The sequence below is a fragment of the Hypanus sabinus genome, chromosome 1 (genome assembly GCF_030144855.1).
Source record: "Hypanus sabinus isolate sHypSab1 chromosome 1, sHypSab1.hap1, whole genome shotgun sequence".
In the NCBI taxonomy this organism is placed as follows: Eukaryota; Metazoa; Chordata; class Chondrichthyes; order Myliobatiformes; family Dasyatidae; genus Hypanus; species Hypanus sabinus.
Window position 1 is genome coordinate 37295890 of NC_082706.1, and position 19887 is coordinate 37315776.

General features: G+C 47.6%; 1 protein-coding gene and 1 pseudogene across 2 annotated transcripts; both read right to left on the bottom strand.

Moving 5' to 3' along the window:
• Window positions 1–1569: 1569 nt before the first annotated feature.
• LOC132393040 (neuropeptide Y receptor type 1-like) lies at window positions 1570–14060 on the bottom strand. 2 transcript variants are annotated; one of them, XM_059967782.1, is made up of 2 exons: window positions 13975–14060; window positions 1570–4907 (listed from the first exon to the last, which is right to left on the bottom strand). In XM_059967782.1, the coding sequence occupies exon 2, from the start codon at window positions 4723–4725 to the stop codon at window positions 3613–3615; it is 1113 nt and encodes a 370-aa protein (XP_059823765.1). In that variant the 5' UTR covers window positions 4726–4907; window positions 13975–14060; the 3' UTR covers window positions 1570–3612. The 2 variants fall into 2 exon arrangements, with proteins under 2 accessions (XP_059823765.1, XP_059823756.1); XM_059967773.1 differs by lacking the exon at window positions 13975–14060 and adding an exon at window positions 13248–13551.
• A 3104-nt stretch (window positions 14061–17164) lies between these two features.
• Window positions 17165–17898, bottom strand: LOC132393323 (large ribosomal subunit protein uL6-like; annotated as a pseudogene).
• Between the last annotated feature and the right edge of the window lie 1989 nt (window positions 17899–19887).

Sequence of the window (19887 nt, forward strand, 5' to 3'; positions counted from 1 at the left end):
ATCTCTGAAGACCTATCCTGGCCCAACATATTGATGTAAGTGCTAAGAAGGCATGCCAGTGGCTATATTTCATTAGGAGTTTGAGATTTGATCCTAACATTTTAGAGAAATATTACTGGGAGGGCTATGGCTGGGTGTAGGTCAATTGGACTCTGCTTAATAATAGTTCAGCATAGACTAGATGGGCTGAAGGGCCTGTTTGTGTGTTGTTGTGTTCTATGGCTCATAAGGAAGGAGGGATCTCATTGAAACTGACCAAATAATGCAAGGACTAGATAGAGTGGACATGCAGAGTCCAGGACCAGAGAGCACAGCTTCAGAATAGAAGGATGCCCCCTTTACAGCAGAGATGTCAGACTTGCAGGCATTGAGCCTCTAGCCTCCAGTCCCTGGCCCAGACTCACAGAATCGTCCTTTGGCCTCTATTGCCCACATCCGCCTTCAACATTCAGACTCTCCGAGTCCTGGACTTCGACCTTCAGCTTGGCTATAAGAGGCTCACAGGGCAGGTTCTCTTTTAGTACAGAGAGTGGTAGGTGTCTGGAACAGGCTGCCAGGGAAGGTAGTAAACTCAGATAGTGGTGTTTAGTCAGGCACATGAACAGAATAAATTTATTTGCACAATTTATCTTCTTTTGCACATTGTTTGTCCTTATTTATGTATAATTTTTCCATAAATTATATTGCATTTTAATTTCCAGTGAATGCCAGCAAGAAAATGAATCTCAGGATTGTATATGGTGAAAGATACGTACTTTGTTAATAAATTTACTTTAACTTTGGAGCGGGAAGATGCAATTAGTATAGATTGGCGTCATGGTCAACAGGAAGTCAAGGATAGGGCCCAGTTCATCACAGGAACAGCCCTCCCCACCTCTGAGTGCATCTACAAGAAGTGCTGTCGCAGAAAAGCAGCCCCATCACCAGGAACCCCATCTAGGCCACGCTCTCTTCTCACTGCTGCCGTTGGGAAGGAGGTACGGGAGCCTCAGATCCCACACCACCAGGTTCAGGAATGGTTATTGCCCCTCAACCATCAGGCTTCTGAACCAGAGGGGGTAACTTCACTCACCCTCCCCCAACACTGAACTGATTCCACAACCTACAGTACGGGTTCACTTTCAAAGATTCTGCCCCCTCATGTTCTCGATATGGGTAAAGCCCAGGCAGTTCTAAGGTGGAGGCATGATCGGCACAGCTTTGCTGTAGGTTTCCTACGTTTCTCTGTTTATTTATTATTTATTTATTACCATTATTTTGTTTTGTTTCTTTTTTATATTTGCACGCCTGTTAGTTATCTTTTGCACGTTGGTTGGTTGTGTCTTTGTTGTGTGTAGTTGTTCATCTGTTCTACTGCATTCCTTTGTACTTGCTGTGAATGCACACAAGGGAATAAATCTCAGGGTTGTACAGAAAATAGTGACATACAAATACCGTGATGATAAATTTACTTTGAGCTTTAGTCAGCGCAAACACCGTGTACCAAATGGCCTGGTCCTATTTATGTTCACCTTGTGTCAGAGGCAGAAAATCTTGCAGAAACGCAAAGAAATACATAAATTATTTCAGTGTGGTAAATTTTAATGGACGTTGAGTCGTTATAGAACTTTAATTAAACAATCATTTGTCCATAGATAGGAGATTTAAAATATTTACAAACACAGACGCATACTCTGAGGGTGAGCCACAATCAGCTGCCCTCATTGTTCGAGCTCCTGCCCCCTTCCCCCATTCTCATTCACCACATCGGCCGGCCCTCACCGAAGGAGGCTCCCAGGCGTGTCTCGGCCTCTTCAAGACCGGCCTAAGTGAGGAAAAACACCAGAGTATCTACAGGATATTTGCATGCATTTTAAGGTTTTTTTCTTGAAAGGGTGCAGCTTTCCCAACTCTCCTCAGCAGTCAAAGATTATTTCCGTGCAGCTGTGTTTATATAATCCAAGTTTCCTGGTTGCTCTTTGGTAGAGAAAGTGAGTTACTGACCCTTCCCGCTCTGCTCCAGGTTGGGTTACAGACTCCAAATGCTGAACGCAGGCCAGAGGCCTCCGAGCCTGTGTTCTAGGCCTTCCTGATTTTTCTGCACTTAACATATTTATAGATAACCTGGTTTAAAATCTTCTGGCAAGACACAGCAAGTGAAGGCTCTTTGTTTAACATGGGAAGTCCAACAGCAAGCACACAAGCTGAACAAAAATGATTAAACAGCATGCAACCTACGAACATAACGTGGCCCCACTGAGGTGACTCCATTTTAACATCAGGGCAAAGAGCGGACTCCCTTGACATCCTTGGCCTGAGGAGAGCAACCCCCCGAGCCATCCAGAAACCCCCTACCCCCTGACCCTTGCAGAGCACCTCCGGGCGCCAGCCAGCTCAATGGCCACCACCGGAGGGCTTCTGCGTTTCCAGTGGGCAGGAAGAATCATTGTGGAAACCACCCACCTTGCAAACTAGCTCTTCGTAAAACTCCACTTTGGAAAGCATCATAGGGCTAATAAAATAAACACCACGCCTTCTTAAAAGTTTTCTCCCCCAGTTAGTCTGTTCAACAATTCTAGTGAGACCCCACCCCCTCTTCGCCATTACACTGCACTGTAAACACTTTGAACCACTTTTTATAAAGCTGGTCTCATTGTAATTACATGCTGGTATTTATATTTATTATATTCCCGGTCCATACTTGAACTTTATCCCTGTACGATTCTTCGTTCCTTGTAATTGTCAAATGTTGCGACTCGCACCAACACGCCACAGTAAATTCCGAGTACATCTACGGTGAATAAAGTTGATCCTCGATCCTGGACGACCGAAGCTCCATTAAGCCTCTGACCCAAGTGAGGCCCCTGGGAACTGGACAGCTACAGCCCCGTCTGCAGAAGACGTGAAGTAACTCTCATTCCTCCTCCCCAACTGCCCCGGTTCCTCTGCCTGACTGGGGCATGATGTCCAGGGTGGGTAATTCAGCCAGCCCCCACCCAGCTGATCTTCAGTCGTATAAAGCATCCTCTGGCGACATGCAGATACCAAATGCAGTCTTTCAATTGTAAATCCGGACACGGACTTGATGGGCAGTACAGCCAGTCTCGCGGGCGATGGTGGTCAATTGATCCACCAGTCCTTTAGGGAATCCTGCACAAGGACTCTCAAGTCCTATTTGCACCCCCAAATTCTGAATTCGCTTGCTGCTTAGAAAGCAGTCTACACCTTTATCCTTTCTACCAAAGTGCATGATCATACATTTCCCTACACTGCATTCCATCTCCCACTTCTTTACCCATTCTACCAATCTGTCTAAATCCTTCTACAGCCTCCCTGATTTCTTTACACTACCCACTCCCTGCACCTACCTTTGTATCGTCCACAAAGAAACTGATTCCATGATCCAGATCATTGATATAAGGTGCAAAGTGGAGGACCCAACACCAACATGACAAGGAGGAAAGGCCCCCTTTATTCCCACTCTTTGCCTTCTGCCAGTCAGCCAATCCTCTGTCCGTGCAAGAATATTTTCTGTAATACTATGGGCTCTTGATTAGCAGCTTCATGTGCTGACCTTGTCAAAGACCTTCTCATACATCTGTCAAAGGCCTTCCAGAAATCCGAGCTGAGAGTTTAGACGTTGTTAGGGCAGCCCTGGTGCAGGGAGGCCTTGGACAGCTCAGTGTTGACGGTGGACAGCGGGAAGCTCTCGTACCTCTCCGAGGAGCCGCCACAGCGACACCGGTACAGCAAGGCCTTCACCTCCTTCTGGAAGTTGGCGTTGAGGAAGCCGTAGATGATGGGGTTGATACAAGTCGACAGCATGGCCGTCAGGTGGCAGAGAGAGAAGATGAGGTTGTGGTGGCAGACAGAGATGGCCTCATGGTCCCAGTCGAAGACAGTGTTGAAGATGGTGAGAGGCATCCAGCACAGGCCGAAGGCCACAACGATGGAGGCCAGCATGATGTTCACCCTGCAGCTGTGGCTGACCCGGCGGTTGCTGTCCCGGGGGCGGTCCACCATCTCCCGCCGCCGGCGCAGGCGCAGGAAGATGCGGAAGTAGCAAGTGACCATCAGGAGCAGCGGCAGGCCGTACTGGAAGACCAGGAGGCAGGTGGTGTAGGCCAGCTTCTGGCGCTCCGAGGCCCAGCGCTCGATGCAGGCCACCTGCTCGACCAGCTCCTCCGGGAGGAAGGAGATGTTGGCGTAGGGGTCGCTGGTTAGAACATTGAAGGACACAAAGGGCAAGGAGATGAAACACCCCACCAGCCAGCTGATGGCCACTGCCAAGTAGGCGTGCCCCACCGTCGGCTTCCAGCCGGTGGGCTTGATGATGAGCTGGTGCCTCTCCAAGGCGATCAGGACCAGCGAGAGGACGGAGACGGTGATGGACGTGCTCTGGACAAACGGGGTCAGCTTGCACAGCAGGGCGCCCAGGATCCAGCGGTCCATCATGGTGTAGATGACCGTCACGGGCAGGCAAATGATGGAGATGAGGATGTCCGAACAAGACAGGTTGGCGATCAGGACGTTGGTGACGTTACGCATCTCCCGCTGCCGGGCGATGACCAGGACGAGGCAGGTGTTGCCGATGAGCCCCACCGCCATCACCGCGCTGTAGGCCATGAGCAGAAAGGTGGTGCTGCTCACAGGGTCCGAGCAGAGGGAGAAATGCTCCACCAGCAGCGACGTGTTCAACCAGGAGGAGTGCAGGAACCTCACCGTCCCGTTCAGCTGCCAGTCCATCCTTCGAAAAGCCTGGGCACGCGGCAACAGGTGGCCTTCCTCGAGGGCAATGATGTGGGGGGGGGGGGGGGTGGGAGGCCTCCTCCCTCAACCCACCCCCCTGCTCTTCGTACGCTCCGGCGTGAACGGAGGAAGGAGACTATCGGTGTCGCCCGCACCTCCTCCACACCATCGGCGGCCTCCTGAGAAGGGGAAAACAAACCTGAGTCACTGCCTGATTTACCCATTGCAGAGCAGCTCAAACCAGCTATGTGTCTGTGGACGGACTCTGGAATCTGCAGCCACAGCTCTTGCTCCACACTCCCCCTTCACCTGCACACCAGGGCAATTGCCAGGAAAGCATGGCAGCACCTCTACTTCCTTAAGAGTTTGCAAAGATTCAGCATGGCATCTAAAACTCTGACAAACCTTTACAGGTGTGTAGTGGAGTATGTATTGACTGGCTGCATCACAGCCCGGTATGGAGACACCAATCCCCTTGAATGGTAAATCCAACAAAAGGTAGTGGATATGGCCCAGTCCATCACGGGCAAAACCCTCCCCACATTGAGCACATCCACATGGAGCACTGTCGCAGGAAAGCAGCGTCCATCATCGAGGACCCTCACCACACAGGCCATGCTCTCTTCTCACTGCTCCATGAGGAAGGAGGTACAGGAGCCTCAGGACTTGCACCATTGGGATCAGGAACCGTTATTACCCCTCAATCATCAGGCTCTAGAACCAGAGGGGTAAACTTCACTTGCCCCATCATTGAAATGTTCTCTGGACTCACCTTCAAGGACTTTTAATCTCATGTTCTCGATATTTATTGCTTATTTATTTATTATTATTACTATTATTTTTATTTTGTATTTGCACAGTTTGTTATCTTGCACATAGGTTGAACACCCAAGTTGGTGCAGTCTTTCATTGATTCTGTTATGGTTATTATTCTATTATGGATTTATAGAGTATGTCACAAAAATGAATCTCAGGATGATATATCGTTATCTATATGTAAGACCACAAGACCATAAGATATAGAAGCAGAATTGGGCCATTTGGCCTGTCGCATCTGTTTGCCATTTCATCATGGCTGATCCAATTTTCCCTTCAGCTCCGGCCTCCTGCTTTCAACCCATAATTCCCTAACTAACCAAGAATCTATCGACCTCTGCCTTAAATATACATACAGACTTGGCCTCCACAACTGCCTGTGGCAAAGAATTCCACAGAATCAGTGCACTTTGGCTAAAGAAATTCCTACACATCCCCAATCTAAAAGGACGCCCCTCTATACTGAGACTGTGTCCTCTGGTCTTAAATTCTTCCATCATAGAAAACAACCTCTCCACATCCACTCTATTAAGGCCTTTCACCCTTCGATGGGTTTCAATGGGATCACCCCTCATTCTTCTGAATTCCAGTGAATACAGGTCTAGAGCCATCAAATGCTCTTCGTATGTCAAGCCATTCAATCCTGGAATCATTTTCGTGAACTTCCTTTGAACCCTCTCCAGTTTCAGCACATCCTTTCAAAGATAAGGGGCCCAAAGCTGCTCACAATACTCCCTGAAGCCTCAACAGTGCTTTATAAAACCTCAACATTACATCCTTACTTTTATAGTCTAGTCCTCGCGAAATAAATGCTAGCATTGCATTTGTCTTCCTCAACACAGGCTCAACCTGCAAATGAACCTTTAGGGATTCCTGCCCAAGGACTCCCAAGTCTCTTTGTGCCTCAGTTTTTTTGTATTTTCTCTCCATTTAGAAAATAGTCAACTTTTCATTTCTTCTACCAAAGTGCATGATCATACAATGTATTCCATGTTATTTCTTTGTCCATTCTCCTAATCAGTCTAAGTCCTTCTGTAGCCTCTCTACTTCCTCGAAACTACCCACCATCAATCTTCATCTCATCTGCAGACTTTGCAACAAAGTCATCGGTTCCATCATCCAAATCATTGACAATATGAAGTAAAAAGAATCGGTACCAACACAGACCCTGCAGAAACCACTAGTCACCGGCAGCCAACCAGAAAAGGCTCCCTTTATTCCCACTCCTTGCTTCCTGCCAATCAGCCACTGCCTTATTCATGCTAGAATCTTTCCTGTAGTAACATGGGCTCATGGCTTGTTAAGCAGCCTTGTGTGTAGCACCTTGTCAAAGGCCTTCTGAATATCCAAGTACACAACATTAGCCTGTTCCCTTTGTCTATCCTGCTTGTTATTTCTTCAAAGAATTCCAACAGATTTGTCAGGCAAGATTTCCCCTTGAGGAAACCATATTGATTATGGCCTATTTTATCATGTGCCTCCAAGTATCCCGAGACCTCATCCTTAATAATCGACTCCAACATCTTCCCAACCACTGAAGTCAGACTAACTGGCCTAGTTTCCTTTCTTCTGCCTCTCTCTCTTCTTGAAGAGTGGAGTGACATTTTCAATTTGTAATTTGTACTTTGTAAATTTACTTAGAACTTTGAAGCTGTAATCTGGACTAACTTTCTTAAACTACCTGTATAATCTGGAGGAACCTTCTTATAAAGCCTAAGGCTTTACTAGATATTGGTCAGACCACATTCAGATATTGAAAGTAGTTTTGGGCCTCTTATCTAAGAAAGGATGTGCTGGCATTGGAGAGGGTCCAGAGACAGTTCACGAGAATTATCCTGGGAATGATGGTCTTAACATATGAGGAATATTTGATGGCTCCAGACCTGCATTCACCTGGAGTTTAGAAGAAGGATAGGGATAGGGATCTCATTGAAATCTACTGAATATTGAAAGGACGTGGAGAGGATTTTGGAATAATAAAGCAGACTCAAACTGCTGAATGGTCTAATTCTGCTTCTATGTCTTATGGTCTCATTATACGGAGTAAGTTCCTTAAAATCTTCCTTGTATGTAATCTGGAGCTACACACAAAATTATCACCTGCGGACTCTTAATGCACTTTAGTTTGTTATTTATTTGTGATTCACCTGTAGATTTTATCCTTGCCTTCGTAAATTATCGTGTGTTATGTGTACTACTGTGCTTTACACCCAGATTTGGAGAAATGTTGCCTCATTCCCATATAGATTCTATATGTTATATACATGCATATAGTTAAATTTCAATAAACTTGACATGACTTGACAGCAGGGTAATAGGCCCAACAAGCACAATTATTGATGTGACCAATTAACCTTCTAAACTGTACACCTTTGACTGTGAGAGGAAACCAGAGCACCTGGAGGAAGCCCACGTGGTCACGGGGAGAACCTACAGGCTCCTTACAGACAGCGACAGGAATTGAACCCGGGTCACTGGTGCTGCACTAACCGCCACGCTCTCACGTCGCCCTGTGAACGGTGATCCTACCGCTGACCCACGAGGCACTTGTCCTCACATCCAACAACTTCAACCCCACTCACGTCCTTCACATCCGGGACGTTGCTGTCAGCACTCACGTAGGCCCAGGCTCTGCCTGTCTTCTCACGGGATAGTAATCTATTTTGATCCTGGCTGAGCTCACTCTCCCAACTGTTTATCCAGTACATCAGCCAGTGGAGCCTGCTGCCCTCATATAGAACTCAACACTTTCATTACCGAGAGCTTAGAATGCAGAACATGGAATCGTTGAGAGCCCCTTCTCATCTGTCCCACAGTCTCTTTGACCCCCTACCGTCAGGGAGGAGGTACCACAGTACGAGAACAAGGACTGTTAGGCTGGGTAACAGCTTCTTCTCCCCGACCTGTGATACTTCTGAACACCCTGCTACAGCCCGGTACACACTATGATAGCACCAGTAGCACCATACTGTTGTATGCTTTAACTGTATCTCATACAGTGTACGCACTTCATGACAGCTTGTATGTCTACAGAATAAACACGACACTCTGCATATCCAGGGCAACACACGCAAAATGCTGGAGGAACTCAGCAGGTCAGGCAGGACCGATGGAAATGAATAAACAGTTGACATTTCGGGCCGAGACCATCCCCTTCAGGACCAGGAAAGAAGGGGAAAGGTACCCGAATGGAAAGGTGGCAGGAGGGGAAGGAAATCAAGCTGGAAGATGATAGGTGACGCCAGGTAGATGGGGAAGGTAAAGGGCTGGAGCAGAAGGAATCTGATCGGAGAGGAGAGTGGACCATGGGAGAAAGGGAAGGAGGAGGGACACCAGGGGGAGGAGACGGGTGGGAAAGGTAAAGGGCTGGAGAAGAAGGAATCTGATAGGAGAGGAGAGTGGACCGTGGGAGAAAGGGAAGAAGGAGAAGCATGAGGAGGAGGTGATAGGTAGGTGAGGAGAAGAGGTAAAGAGGCCAGTGTAGGAAACAGAGAAGAGGAAAGGGGGAGTGAAAATAAATTACCGACAGGAGAGATGAACATTCATGCCGTTAGGCTGGAGGTTATCCAGACGGAATATGAGGTGTTGCACCTCCACCCTCAGAGTGGCCTCATCACGGCAGAAGAACCATGGCCCGAAATGTTGGAACGGGCATGGGAACAGGAATTCAACTGGTTGGGTAATGGGAAATTCCACTTTTGGCAGATGGGGCAGAGGTGCTCGACGAAGTGGTCCCCCAATTTACGACGGGTCTCGCCAATGTAGAGGAGGCCGCATCAGGAGCACCAGGAACAACAGACAACCCCCAACAGGTGAAGAGTTGCCTCATCTGCGGAGGCATCCAACACAATACTCTCCGCAATCTCCACCATCTTCAGCAAGACACTACCACCAACACATCTTTACCTTCCCACTCTCAGCTTTCCTCAGGAATTGTGCTCTCCATGATTCCCTTGTCTATTCACCCTTCCCCACTAATGTCCCTCCTGGCACGCACCCCTGCAAACGACAGAAATGCTAAACCTGCCCACTCACCCCCTCAGGGTCCCCGATGAGGCAACACTTCACCTGCGAGCCTGTTGGGGGTTGTCTATTGTATCCAGTGCTTCTCTACATTGGCGAGAACCGCTGTAAACTGGGGGACCACTTAGTCGAGCACCTCCACTCTGTCCGCCAAAAGCAGAATTTCCCAGGGGCCAGCCATTTGAATTACTGTCCCCATTCCCATTCCAACATTCGGGACAATAAGGCCACTCTCAGGATGGAAGAGCATTCTGTCTAGATCACCTCCAGCCGCTGACATGGCCTCCCCTTTTGCCACGACGAGGGTACTCTCAGGGTGGAGGAGTAACACCTCATATTCCATCTAGGGAGCCTCCAACCTGATGGCAGCAACATCGGTTCCTCCTTCCAATGATTTCCCCCTCTCCCTTCCCTTTTCTTCTATGCCCCACTCTGTGGTCCCCACTTCCCCCTAGCGCCCCCTCCTCTTCCCATCAGATTCCCCCGTCTCCAGCCCTTTACCTTTCCCACCCACCTGGCTTCAACTATTACTTTCTAGCTGGTCGTCCTTCCCCTCCTGCCACCCTCTTCCCCGTCCCTTCCCAGTCCTGAGGACTCTCAGTCTGAAGTGTCAACTGTTCATTCATTTCCACAGATGCTGCCTGACCTGCAGGGTTCCAGCAGCATTCTGTGTGTGACATCTACAGAAAGTCTGTAAATATGTTAATATTATCTGTGCTGTGTGTGATTTATGTACTGTGTGTTTTGCACCCTGGCCCCAGAGGAACGATGTTTCATTTAGCTGAATTGTGTTGGTAAATGACAACAAACTTGAACTTCAAACTTGAATTTTGCTGCATAACACAGATCCTTCAGCCCATGATGTTATGCCAACCTTTCAACCTCCTCAGAGGACAATTTAACCCTTCACTCCCACATAGCCCTTAATTTTTCCATCATCAATGTTCCTGTCTAAGAGTCTCTGAAGTGTCCCTCATGGATCTGCCTCTACCACCACTCCCGGCAGCAAGTCCCACACACCCACTGCTTTCTGTGTAGAATAAAACCCTGCTTCTCTCATCCTCCAATCACATTACAATTCTGCCCCTTTTTTACCCTGGGAACAGGTGCTGGCTCTAATTATGCCTCATGTCATCTTATACACCTCTAGCAAGTCACCCCTCACCCTCCTCGACTCCAAAGAGAAAAGCCATGGCTTACTCAGCCTCACTACTCTAGATTTCCAGCATCTGCACAGTTCTTTGTGATTATGACAGACCTCACCGAATCGAACTGACTTGACTTTATTACTTACATCCTTGGATATGTGAGGAGTAAAAATCTTCATGTTCAAATGTGCAATTATAGTAATTTACAATAAATATTATTTACAACAGGATAGTCAATATAACATAGAAATACAGTAGTGTCAGCATGAATTAAGCAGTCCAGTGGCCTGGTGGAAGAAGGACTGTTATGGAAAAAGGATCTGGTGCTTTTCCGGCGTATATAATTGATAAACTCATCAAGCCAGGGACAGGTATCGATTATAACTGATGAATCCATCCCTGAAGAAGATGGCAGAGTTTGTTTTCACTACCTGTACCCGTCCTGAAGCCCCGGAAGAGTTAATTCGACTAATCATTACGGCCTAGCAACACAGTGACCACCTGGTATTGAAATGGACTTTATGTAATTGCGTTCTGCGGGTCTACTGTAGGCCTGGAGGTGACCTGTCCCGGGTTTGGCGGCCTGTCTGTGTGTGTGAGTGGGTGGGTGTGTTCTGCCGGACATTGTGGGCATGCTTTGTCAGTGCCAGAGTGAGTCAAGTCAGTCTATTGTCATTTCGACCATAAACTGCTGGTAGAGCACACAGTAAAAACAAAACAACGTTCCTCCAGGACTCTGGTGCTACATGAAACAACACAAAACTACACTGGACTATGTGAGACAGCACAAGGCTACACTAGACTACATAAAACAACATAAAAACTGCACTAGACTACAGACCTGCACAGGACTACATAAAGAGCACAAAACAGTGCAGGGCAGTACAATAATTATAAACAAGACAATAGGCACAGTAGAGGACAAATTACAATGTAATAATAAACTATGTAGATGTCAGTCTAGACTCTAGAGTATTGAGGAGTCTGATAGCTTGGGGGAAGAAACTGTTGCACAGTCTGGTCGTGAGAGCCCGAATGCTTCGGTACCTTTTGCCAGACGGCAGGAGGGAGAAGAGTTTGTGTGAGGGGTGCATGGGGTCCTTCATAATGCTGTTTGCTTTGTGGGTGCAGTGTGTGTTCTGTAATGGCGGGAAGAGAGACCCCGATGGTCTTCTCAGCTGACCTCACTATCCGCTGCAGGGTCTTGCGATCCGAGATGGGCTGCCCCCAGCTACGTGGGTTGTTAGCGCAAATGATGCTTTTCACTGTGTGTTTTATTGCACATTTGATAAATAAAGCTCACCTGAAGATTCAGATCTGAATCTGACTTTTTCTTGTAAAAAGACTGCACATAATTTGTTTAATTTTTGTTTTTCTTATGAGTGCTTTTTAAGTGACACTCTGCGCCAGTGATGCTGCTGCAGGTAAGTCCTCATTGCACCTGTGCATATGGTAGTAAACTGAACGTAAAATTTTACAGTAATAAAATTAATAACTTTCAATAAACTGTAAGAGACAGCTGAAAGACAGAGGGGAAATGTGATTTTTTTTTAAAAACACCATGAGTCTTTACAAGCTGTACTGGTAGAGATAATGGAAACAGTCGATTGAGCTTTTGAGGGGTAAAACTCTGCAGCCTGACCAGCGTCTGTGGAGCGAAAAGCATTTTGGGGCCAAGACCCCAGACCCTTCACTAGGAGAATAAGGAGAAGTTATAGAGATATTTGAAATTGTGATGGGTACATATAGGGTAAATGCCTGCTGGCTTTTCCCCAGTCACATTGGATAGGACTAGAACTAGGGGCCATGGGTGGGTGAAAGCAGAAATTTTTAAGGGGAATCTGAGGGAGAATTTCTTCTCTCAGGGTGGTGTGAGTGTGGAACAAGCTGCCGGTAGAAGCAGTGGGTGTGGGTTCAGTTGTAATGCATGAGAAGTTTGGACATGGATGGGAAAGTTATGGAAGGCTATGTTCTGGGTGCAGGTCGATGGGATTAGGCAGGAGGTCAGGCTGGCATGCACTAGACAGGCCGAAAACCCTGCTTCTGTACTGTGGTGCTCTACAACTGAAAAAGAACAGAAAAGGTTAGCAGGATATCGCAGTCTGTAGGGAGGGAATGGGGTGGGAGCAGATGGGGAAGCAATGATAGGCACATGGTCCACCTATTACCTAAAAGCCTCTGTCCTATCCTTCTTCCCTCCATATCCTGCTCACCTCCTCACCATCCAGCTTCACCTATCACCTCATAAGCTCTAAACCAACCAGTGTGCTCCTAAACCATAAAATAAAATAATCTTCCCTCTCTGTCCCCATCCCAGAAACCTCACCTCACACCCTTCTTCCCCCAGGGATGCTGCCCGACCTGCTGAGTTCCTCCAGTATTTTGTGTGTGTGTATGGCCCCTGACACGTAGGGCCAATCCTACACCATTCCTCAGGGACAGCAGGAGACTGGTCTCCCGAGCGGAGAGAGGCCATTCAGCCCCTCGAGACTGTACGCGAAGGGATGCGGCAGAAGCGAGCCGCTAACTTACCTACGGTGGCCCGGAGGAACCCGCAGCCGGCGGCCGGAGCTGCTGGGGAGGGAGCAGGGGGTGGAGGGCCGCTTCCAAAGGCCTTGGTCGGGACTGTGATGTCGGCCGGCACCCGCGGATCCCTTCGGACCGTCCTCCCTTCCGGCTCCGCTGGAACACCTCCGCAGTCCGGCTGAACTGCGGCTCCGCAGCCGAGCCGCCGAGTCCCGGGCGGGCGGCGCAAGGTTAACGCTTGCCGTGCGGGACCCGCAGCCGTGACTGGGGCCGGGCGCTGGCAGCCGGCGATCCCGCCCCACCTCCCCTCCTTCCCCACTCGTTCCGCCCCATGTTCCCTCCACATTCACTACCACTCCTCCTCCCTCCCCTCCCACTCTGCCCCGTCCACATAGGCGACCCCCAAAGACCAGCCCTCACCCTTCTCCTCCTCCTGCCCTCAATCCTGTGAGAACAAACACACTCCCATCCCCTCCACGGTTCCCAACTCATCTGGGGTGACCACCACCAATGCCATCCTTGGAGCTTTTGAACCCTCCTCCACTTGCCTTCCCCTCCCCACTCAGAAGGATGAACCCCCTCCCTTCACCCACACACTCTTTGGCTGGCCCGTCCCCTGTACAGCCCCACCCATTGAGGGGTTTGTCCCCTCACTGTCCTGTCTATGCCCTCCTGGAAGACCGCAGGTGGGTCCCCAGACTAGGACAGGTCTTTGTTCTTGTACAGGACATACCCCTTTCTCAGTGTTACCATCAGGTAGGAGGTACAGAAGTCTGAAGACACACACTCGGCGACTCAGGAACAGCTTCTTCCCCTCTGCCACCTGATCTCTGAATGAACATTGAACCCACGAACACTACCTCACTACTTTTTTTATTCCTGTTTTTGCACTACTTATTTAATTTAACTATTTAGTATATATACTTGTAATTCACAGTTTTCCCTATCTTATAAGACCATAAAGATATAGGAGCAGAATTAAACCATTTGGCCCATCGAGTCTGCTCCACCATTTCATCATGGCTGATCCATCCTCTCAGCCCCAATATCCTGCCTTCTGCCCGTATCCCTTCATGCCCTGACCCATCAAGAATCAATCAGCCTCTGCCTTAAATGTACATAAAGACTTGGCTTCCACAGCTGCCTGTGGCAAAGAATTCCACGGGTTCACCACCACCACGCGTTGCAATGTACTGCTGCTGCAAAGTTAGCAAATTTCACAACATATGTCACTGACATTAAACCTGATCCTCACAATCATTTGAAGGATCTCAGTTGAATCTTTGATTTAACAAGTTTTAAAACAACACAATCTCAGACAAATTAAATTCCAACACACACAAATGGCTGGAGGAACTCAGCAGGTCATTGATGCACCATCAATAACTCTCGGAGATGGGAGGCAAACGACAGGCTTTTATTAGCTGCAAGAGACCACCACACAACATCCTGGAGACTGAGGGGGGAGCAGTGCCTCCATTCACCTTTATACAGGGGACTGTGGGAGGAGCCACAGGAGCAGTCAGCGGGGGGCATGTCCAGACGGGTAAATGTAGTTCACCACAGTCAGACAGCGTCTACAGATAATCGATGTTTCGGGCAGAGACCCTTCATCAGGACACAGATTGAGAAGGTGGGGGGGACCAGCTGGCAGGAGGCTAGATTTTCAGCCCTGATGAAGAATTTCAGCCTGAAACATCGACAGTTTCCTGGTTTGCTGAGTTCCCGTAGCATCTTGTGTGCATTGCTCAAGATTTCTGCAGAACCTCAAGCTTATGAACTAAATTGCAGCTAGGTCCTGGATTTCAAACAATATTTGTTTTCTGTTTGCCAAGCAGTTTCAGTGAATCATTTCTATCCTCAGATCTGACAGTAATGTTCATTGCAGCATCCGTGACATAGTGTGAGATAATATCCCTGTCTTTAACCCGTCGTCTTTTGAAGACAGTCCTTCAAAGTAGGCTCATTATATCATGGTGGGAGAGGCATCCAGTCGGGGTCGGGACATTTAGGAAACTCTTAGACAGGCACATGGATGATAGAAAAATGGAGGAGTATGTGGGAGGGAAGGGTTAAATTGATCTTGGAGTAGGTTAAAAAGCCAGCACTGCATCCTGGGCCGAAGAGCCTGTACTGTGCTGTGTGTAGCAGGCCACAGTCCATTTATGGTTATAGAGTTAAACAGTATGGGGACTGGCCCTTTGACCTGGAGCTCCTCCTAGTTGCCTGCATTTGGTCCACAACCCCCTGAATCCCATTGAAGAATCCCTTTAAACATCGTCCACTTCAACATTATACGCACAAGTGCAGCAGAGAAACTTCCTTAAGCAGCGTCAGGACTACATAGCATCAGACACCCAACATTTACAAGAAAAGCACGAATTAAACATAAATTAATACATAATTTTTACAAAAAAAAACAAAATCAGAACAAAGCAAAAAAAACAAGGCAAGGTGCATAACGCTAGTGTTTTTTTCACAAAGGCGTGATCAATAGATACAAGATGCTATCTCCCACAAAATGTATAAAAATCCATTGGCCTTGCTGGAATGCTAGTCTCCAAGGGCAGGAGGGCATTAAAAATCCTAGCAACCCATAATCAGCAACAAATAACCCGTGATTGGCAAGCCATTGGAGTATTGGTCGATAGCCAGAGGCCAGCAAGGTGTGGAGATGGAAGTCCATAGATCAGCAAGTCCAAAGGCAAGAGGCTCGAAGTTCAAATCTAGGAGCCCGGGCCAAGGACGGGAGGTTGGAGGCCCGATATCTGAGAGTCCGGGGCCTGGGAATGAAGAGCTGTCTGAGTGTGCGAATCAACGGGGAGATGTGGGAGGGGGGGTTGTCTTGTTCCGTTCTGGTGTTCATAGTGTTCTGCTGAGCATTATAGGTGTGCTGTGATGGCCCTGGAATGTGCGGTGACACTCACCGGCTGGGTCCCGGCACGGCCTTTGGTTTGTTGGTGATTAACACAAGTAACACGTTAGGTCTCGACATACCTGGGATGAACAAATCTGAATCTTAACCTGCTGGAGGAAATGACGGTCTGAAAATGTCAACAATTCCTTTAACCCCCCCCCCCCCCCCCCCACACCACAGATGCTGCTTGACCCACTGAATTCCTCCTCTGAGGTAATTCTTCCAGCAGATTGTGCGTTGCTCCAGATTCTCTGGTCTGGTCTCTGGTGTACCTGTGTGCTGTGCTAATCCTACACTGCTGAATCACTTTGATTCATACATTTAACGGTTTTCTGTTTAGTCAGTGCCAATACCTTGGTGAGATAATTTGGCCAAAGGTCACATCCCTCTTCTTTCATCACCTTTCATCACATTTATGCTTCACCTTTGACACAATGCTATTACACAGCTTGGGGATTTCCACATCCATTAGAAAACACAATTCAGAGTTTGGGCATCCTGATGATGGAGTTGTTTGTTGAAAGGGACCCACGCTTGCAGGTTGTCATAAAAATCATAGAGCACTACAGCACAGAAACAGGCCCTTCAGCCCATCTGGTCCATGCTGAACTGTCCCATCGACCCACACCAGGACCGTAGCCCTCACACCCCTCCCATCCATGCACTTAACCAAACTTCTCTTAAATGTTGCAATCGAACCCACATCCGCCACTTCTGCTGGCAGCTTGTTCCACACTCACACCACCCTCTGAGTGAAGAAGTTCACCGCCCCCCCACCCCCCAGGTTCCCCTGAAATATTTCACCTTTCACCCTCAACCTATGACCTTTAGTTCTAGCCTCACCCAACCTAGATGGAAAAAGCCTGCTTGCATTTATCCTATCAATAGCCCTCATAACTTTGCATCCCTCTGTCAAATCTCCGCTCATTCTCCTATGCTCCAGAGAATAAAATCTTCTTTTTCCCTCAGCCATTAGAGTTTAATTTAACAGCTTTAACAGCCATTGTTTTTATTGATTATCCAGTATAAAGTTTCTTTCTCCACTCTGTGCTACAACTGTCCCCTTGTCGCTCACGTAGATGCCATCCAAGAATTTACGAATATCCTTCTTCTTCACTGTGTTTTGCTTGCTGAATGAGAGCAGCTTTAATCCATTACATCCAAGCTGAAGTCTCAACCACTGCACCCTTCTCAGAGACGTAAATACCATCCAAGAGCTTTCGAATATCCTTGTTTTTGACTGTTGTTGCCTGTTGGATCAGGGCAGCAGAGTTTGACACCAGCTCAATATCATTTCCTTCAAGAACAAGCTCGTCTTTCTGGGCCTGGGAAACAATACAAGTAACACCTGGCTTCACACAGACTCTACGAATATACTTCTCTCCCAAGAAGTTATGGATCTCTACCCGAGACCCTGCCTCTTGAACAACCACATAGATAGGGAAATGAGCATACACAGATCTCATCTTGTAATGGAAACCCACTGTGACGCCTTTGATCGTGTTCTGGACGTGACTACAGATTGTCCGCACTGTTGCTAACTCCTTCCTGTTACCCCACCATTTGTCAACTCGAAATCTTTTCTTCTTGATACCAAGAAGACTGAGTTCCAAGTTGATGTGATTAAATTCTCTTCGTAATTTTCCTCGGGGGCCCCTTTTCAACAACAGTACGGCCTTTCAAGGACACGTCAACATTGTCAGGGATATCAACAATCTGCTTGCTGAGAATAGTCTTCATTCTCACTGAAGATGGAGGAAAGCCAGAGAATAAAGTCTTAACCTATTCAACCTTTCCATATAACTCAGGTTACAGGGATCTAAATAAGATCTATCTTGTCCGTGGCTCAAAATGGCATTTACTGTCTAATTATGGCAATTAGAAAGATCTGCAGATACTGCAAGGTCAGAATGAATACGGAAAATGCATGAAACGCTCAGCAGATCGGACAGCGTCCACGGGGAGAGAAAATGTTAGCATTTTAGATCCACAGCCCTTCCTCAGATCTGAAGGGTCCCAGGCAGGAATGTGTTCTGGTGACAGGTTCTACACCTGAAACACTAACCACTTCCACAGATACTGACTGACCTGCTAAGCCTCTACACAATTTCCTGGACCCGTATGGCTAATTACAGGAGATAGATTTGCACTTCGATCCTTGGAAAGTCCCAAGTGTCCAATCTGATGGCTGTATACAGAAGCTGATAAAACATGGGCCGGAAAATGCAAGAGTTTCTTTACTGAGCCCTTAATAATACTATCCAAGTGAACAAATCTCCTTCAACAGGGAAAACAGAACACTACAGCAAACTAGGAACAGACCCTTCGGCCCACAATTTCAGTGCTTAACATGATGCCGATCCCCGTCGCCATCATGTCATCTATATCTTTCCTTACCCTGCATATTCATGTGCCTAACTTCTGTGGATGCAGAGTGGAGAATATTCTAAGGTTTGCATCATGGCCTGGTGTGGAATCATCAATGACCAGAAACAGAAAGTGGTAGATACAGCCCAGTCCAACACAGGCAAAGCTCTCTCCACCACTGAGCACATCTACAAGGAGCGTTGACACAAGAACATAAGAAATAGGACCAGGAGGAGGCCATCCAGCCCATTGAGATGCCCCGCCATTCAATAAGATCATGGCTGATCTGTCTGTAAACTCAGCTCCATCTTCCAACCTTTTCCCCATAACCCTTAATTCCCTTACTATGTAAAAACCTATCTCACTGTTTATTAGATTTATTTAGTGAAGAAGCCTCAATTGCTTCCCTGGGCAGAGATTCCACAGATTCACCACTCTCTGGGAAAACCAGTTTCTCCTCATCTCCATCCTAAATCTTCTCCCCTGAACCTTGAGACAATATCCCCTAGTTCTAGTCTCATCTACCAATGGAAACAACTTTCCTACTTCTATCTTATCTATCCTTTCCAAAATTTTGTATGTTTCTATAAGATCCCCTCTCATTCTTCTGAACTTGAGAGAGAAAGCAGCATCCATTGTCAAGCGCCCCACCATGCAGGCCATGCTCTCTTCTCTGTGCTGCCACTGAGAAGGAGGTACAAGAGTCTTAGGTCCCACACCACCAGGATCAGGAACAGTTATTACCCTCCAACCATTAGCCTCCTGAACCACCATGGATAACTTCACTCAACCCAACTCTGAACTGATTCCACAACTTACTTTCAAGGACTCTACAACATTATTATTTTTTTTTTGTTTTTTTGTAGTTTATCTTTTGCATATTGGTTGCTTGTCAGTCTTTGTTTATGTTTGTTTTTTTGACCCTAAGACAGAGGAACAGAATTAGACCATTCAGCCCATCGTGTCAGCTCCACCAGTCGATCATGGCTGATTTACCCATCAGGAGCAGCGGGAAGAGAGGAGAGCCAGTCAAATTCAGACAGACGGCGCTCAATGCCGGTTCGTTTCCCACTCTCATCCTCAACGATTTTAATCTTGCTCGACGCGGAGTAATGGAGCCGGCCACAGGGTCATGTTCTGCCATCAGGAATCGATGCAGTCACCCCCAGCAATGGCACTCTCTGCTCCCACCCTCACCGAATCCCCCAGGAGACTCCAGAAGCACCAGATTGTTTGGCTCAGATGTATGTCTTCAACAGGGAAATTACAGGCTGCAGTCAGAAAAAGAAGAGTATCTAGTAGTTTTGTGAGCTGTCACTGGGGCCATCTTGTCACATAGGCCTTTCAATATTCGGTAAGTTT

Coding starts and splice junctions, on each gene's coding strand:
- LOC132393040 (XM_059967782.1), bottom strand. CDS start 4,725: ATGGACTGGCAGCTGAACGGGACGGTGAGGTTCCTGCACTCCTCCTGG.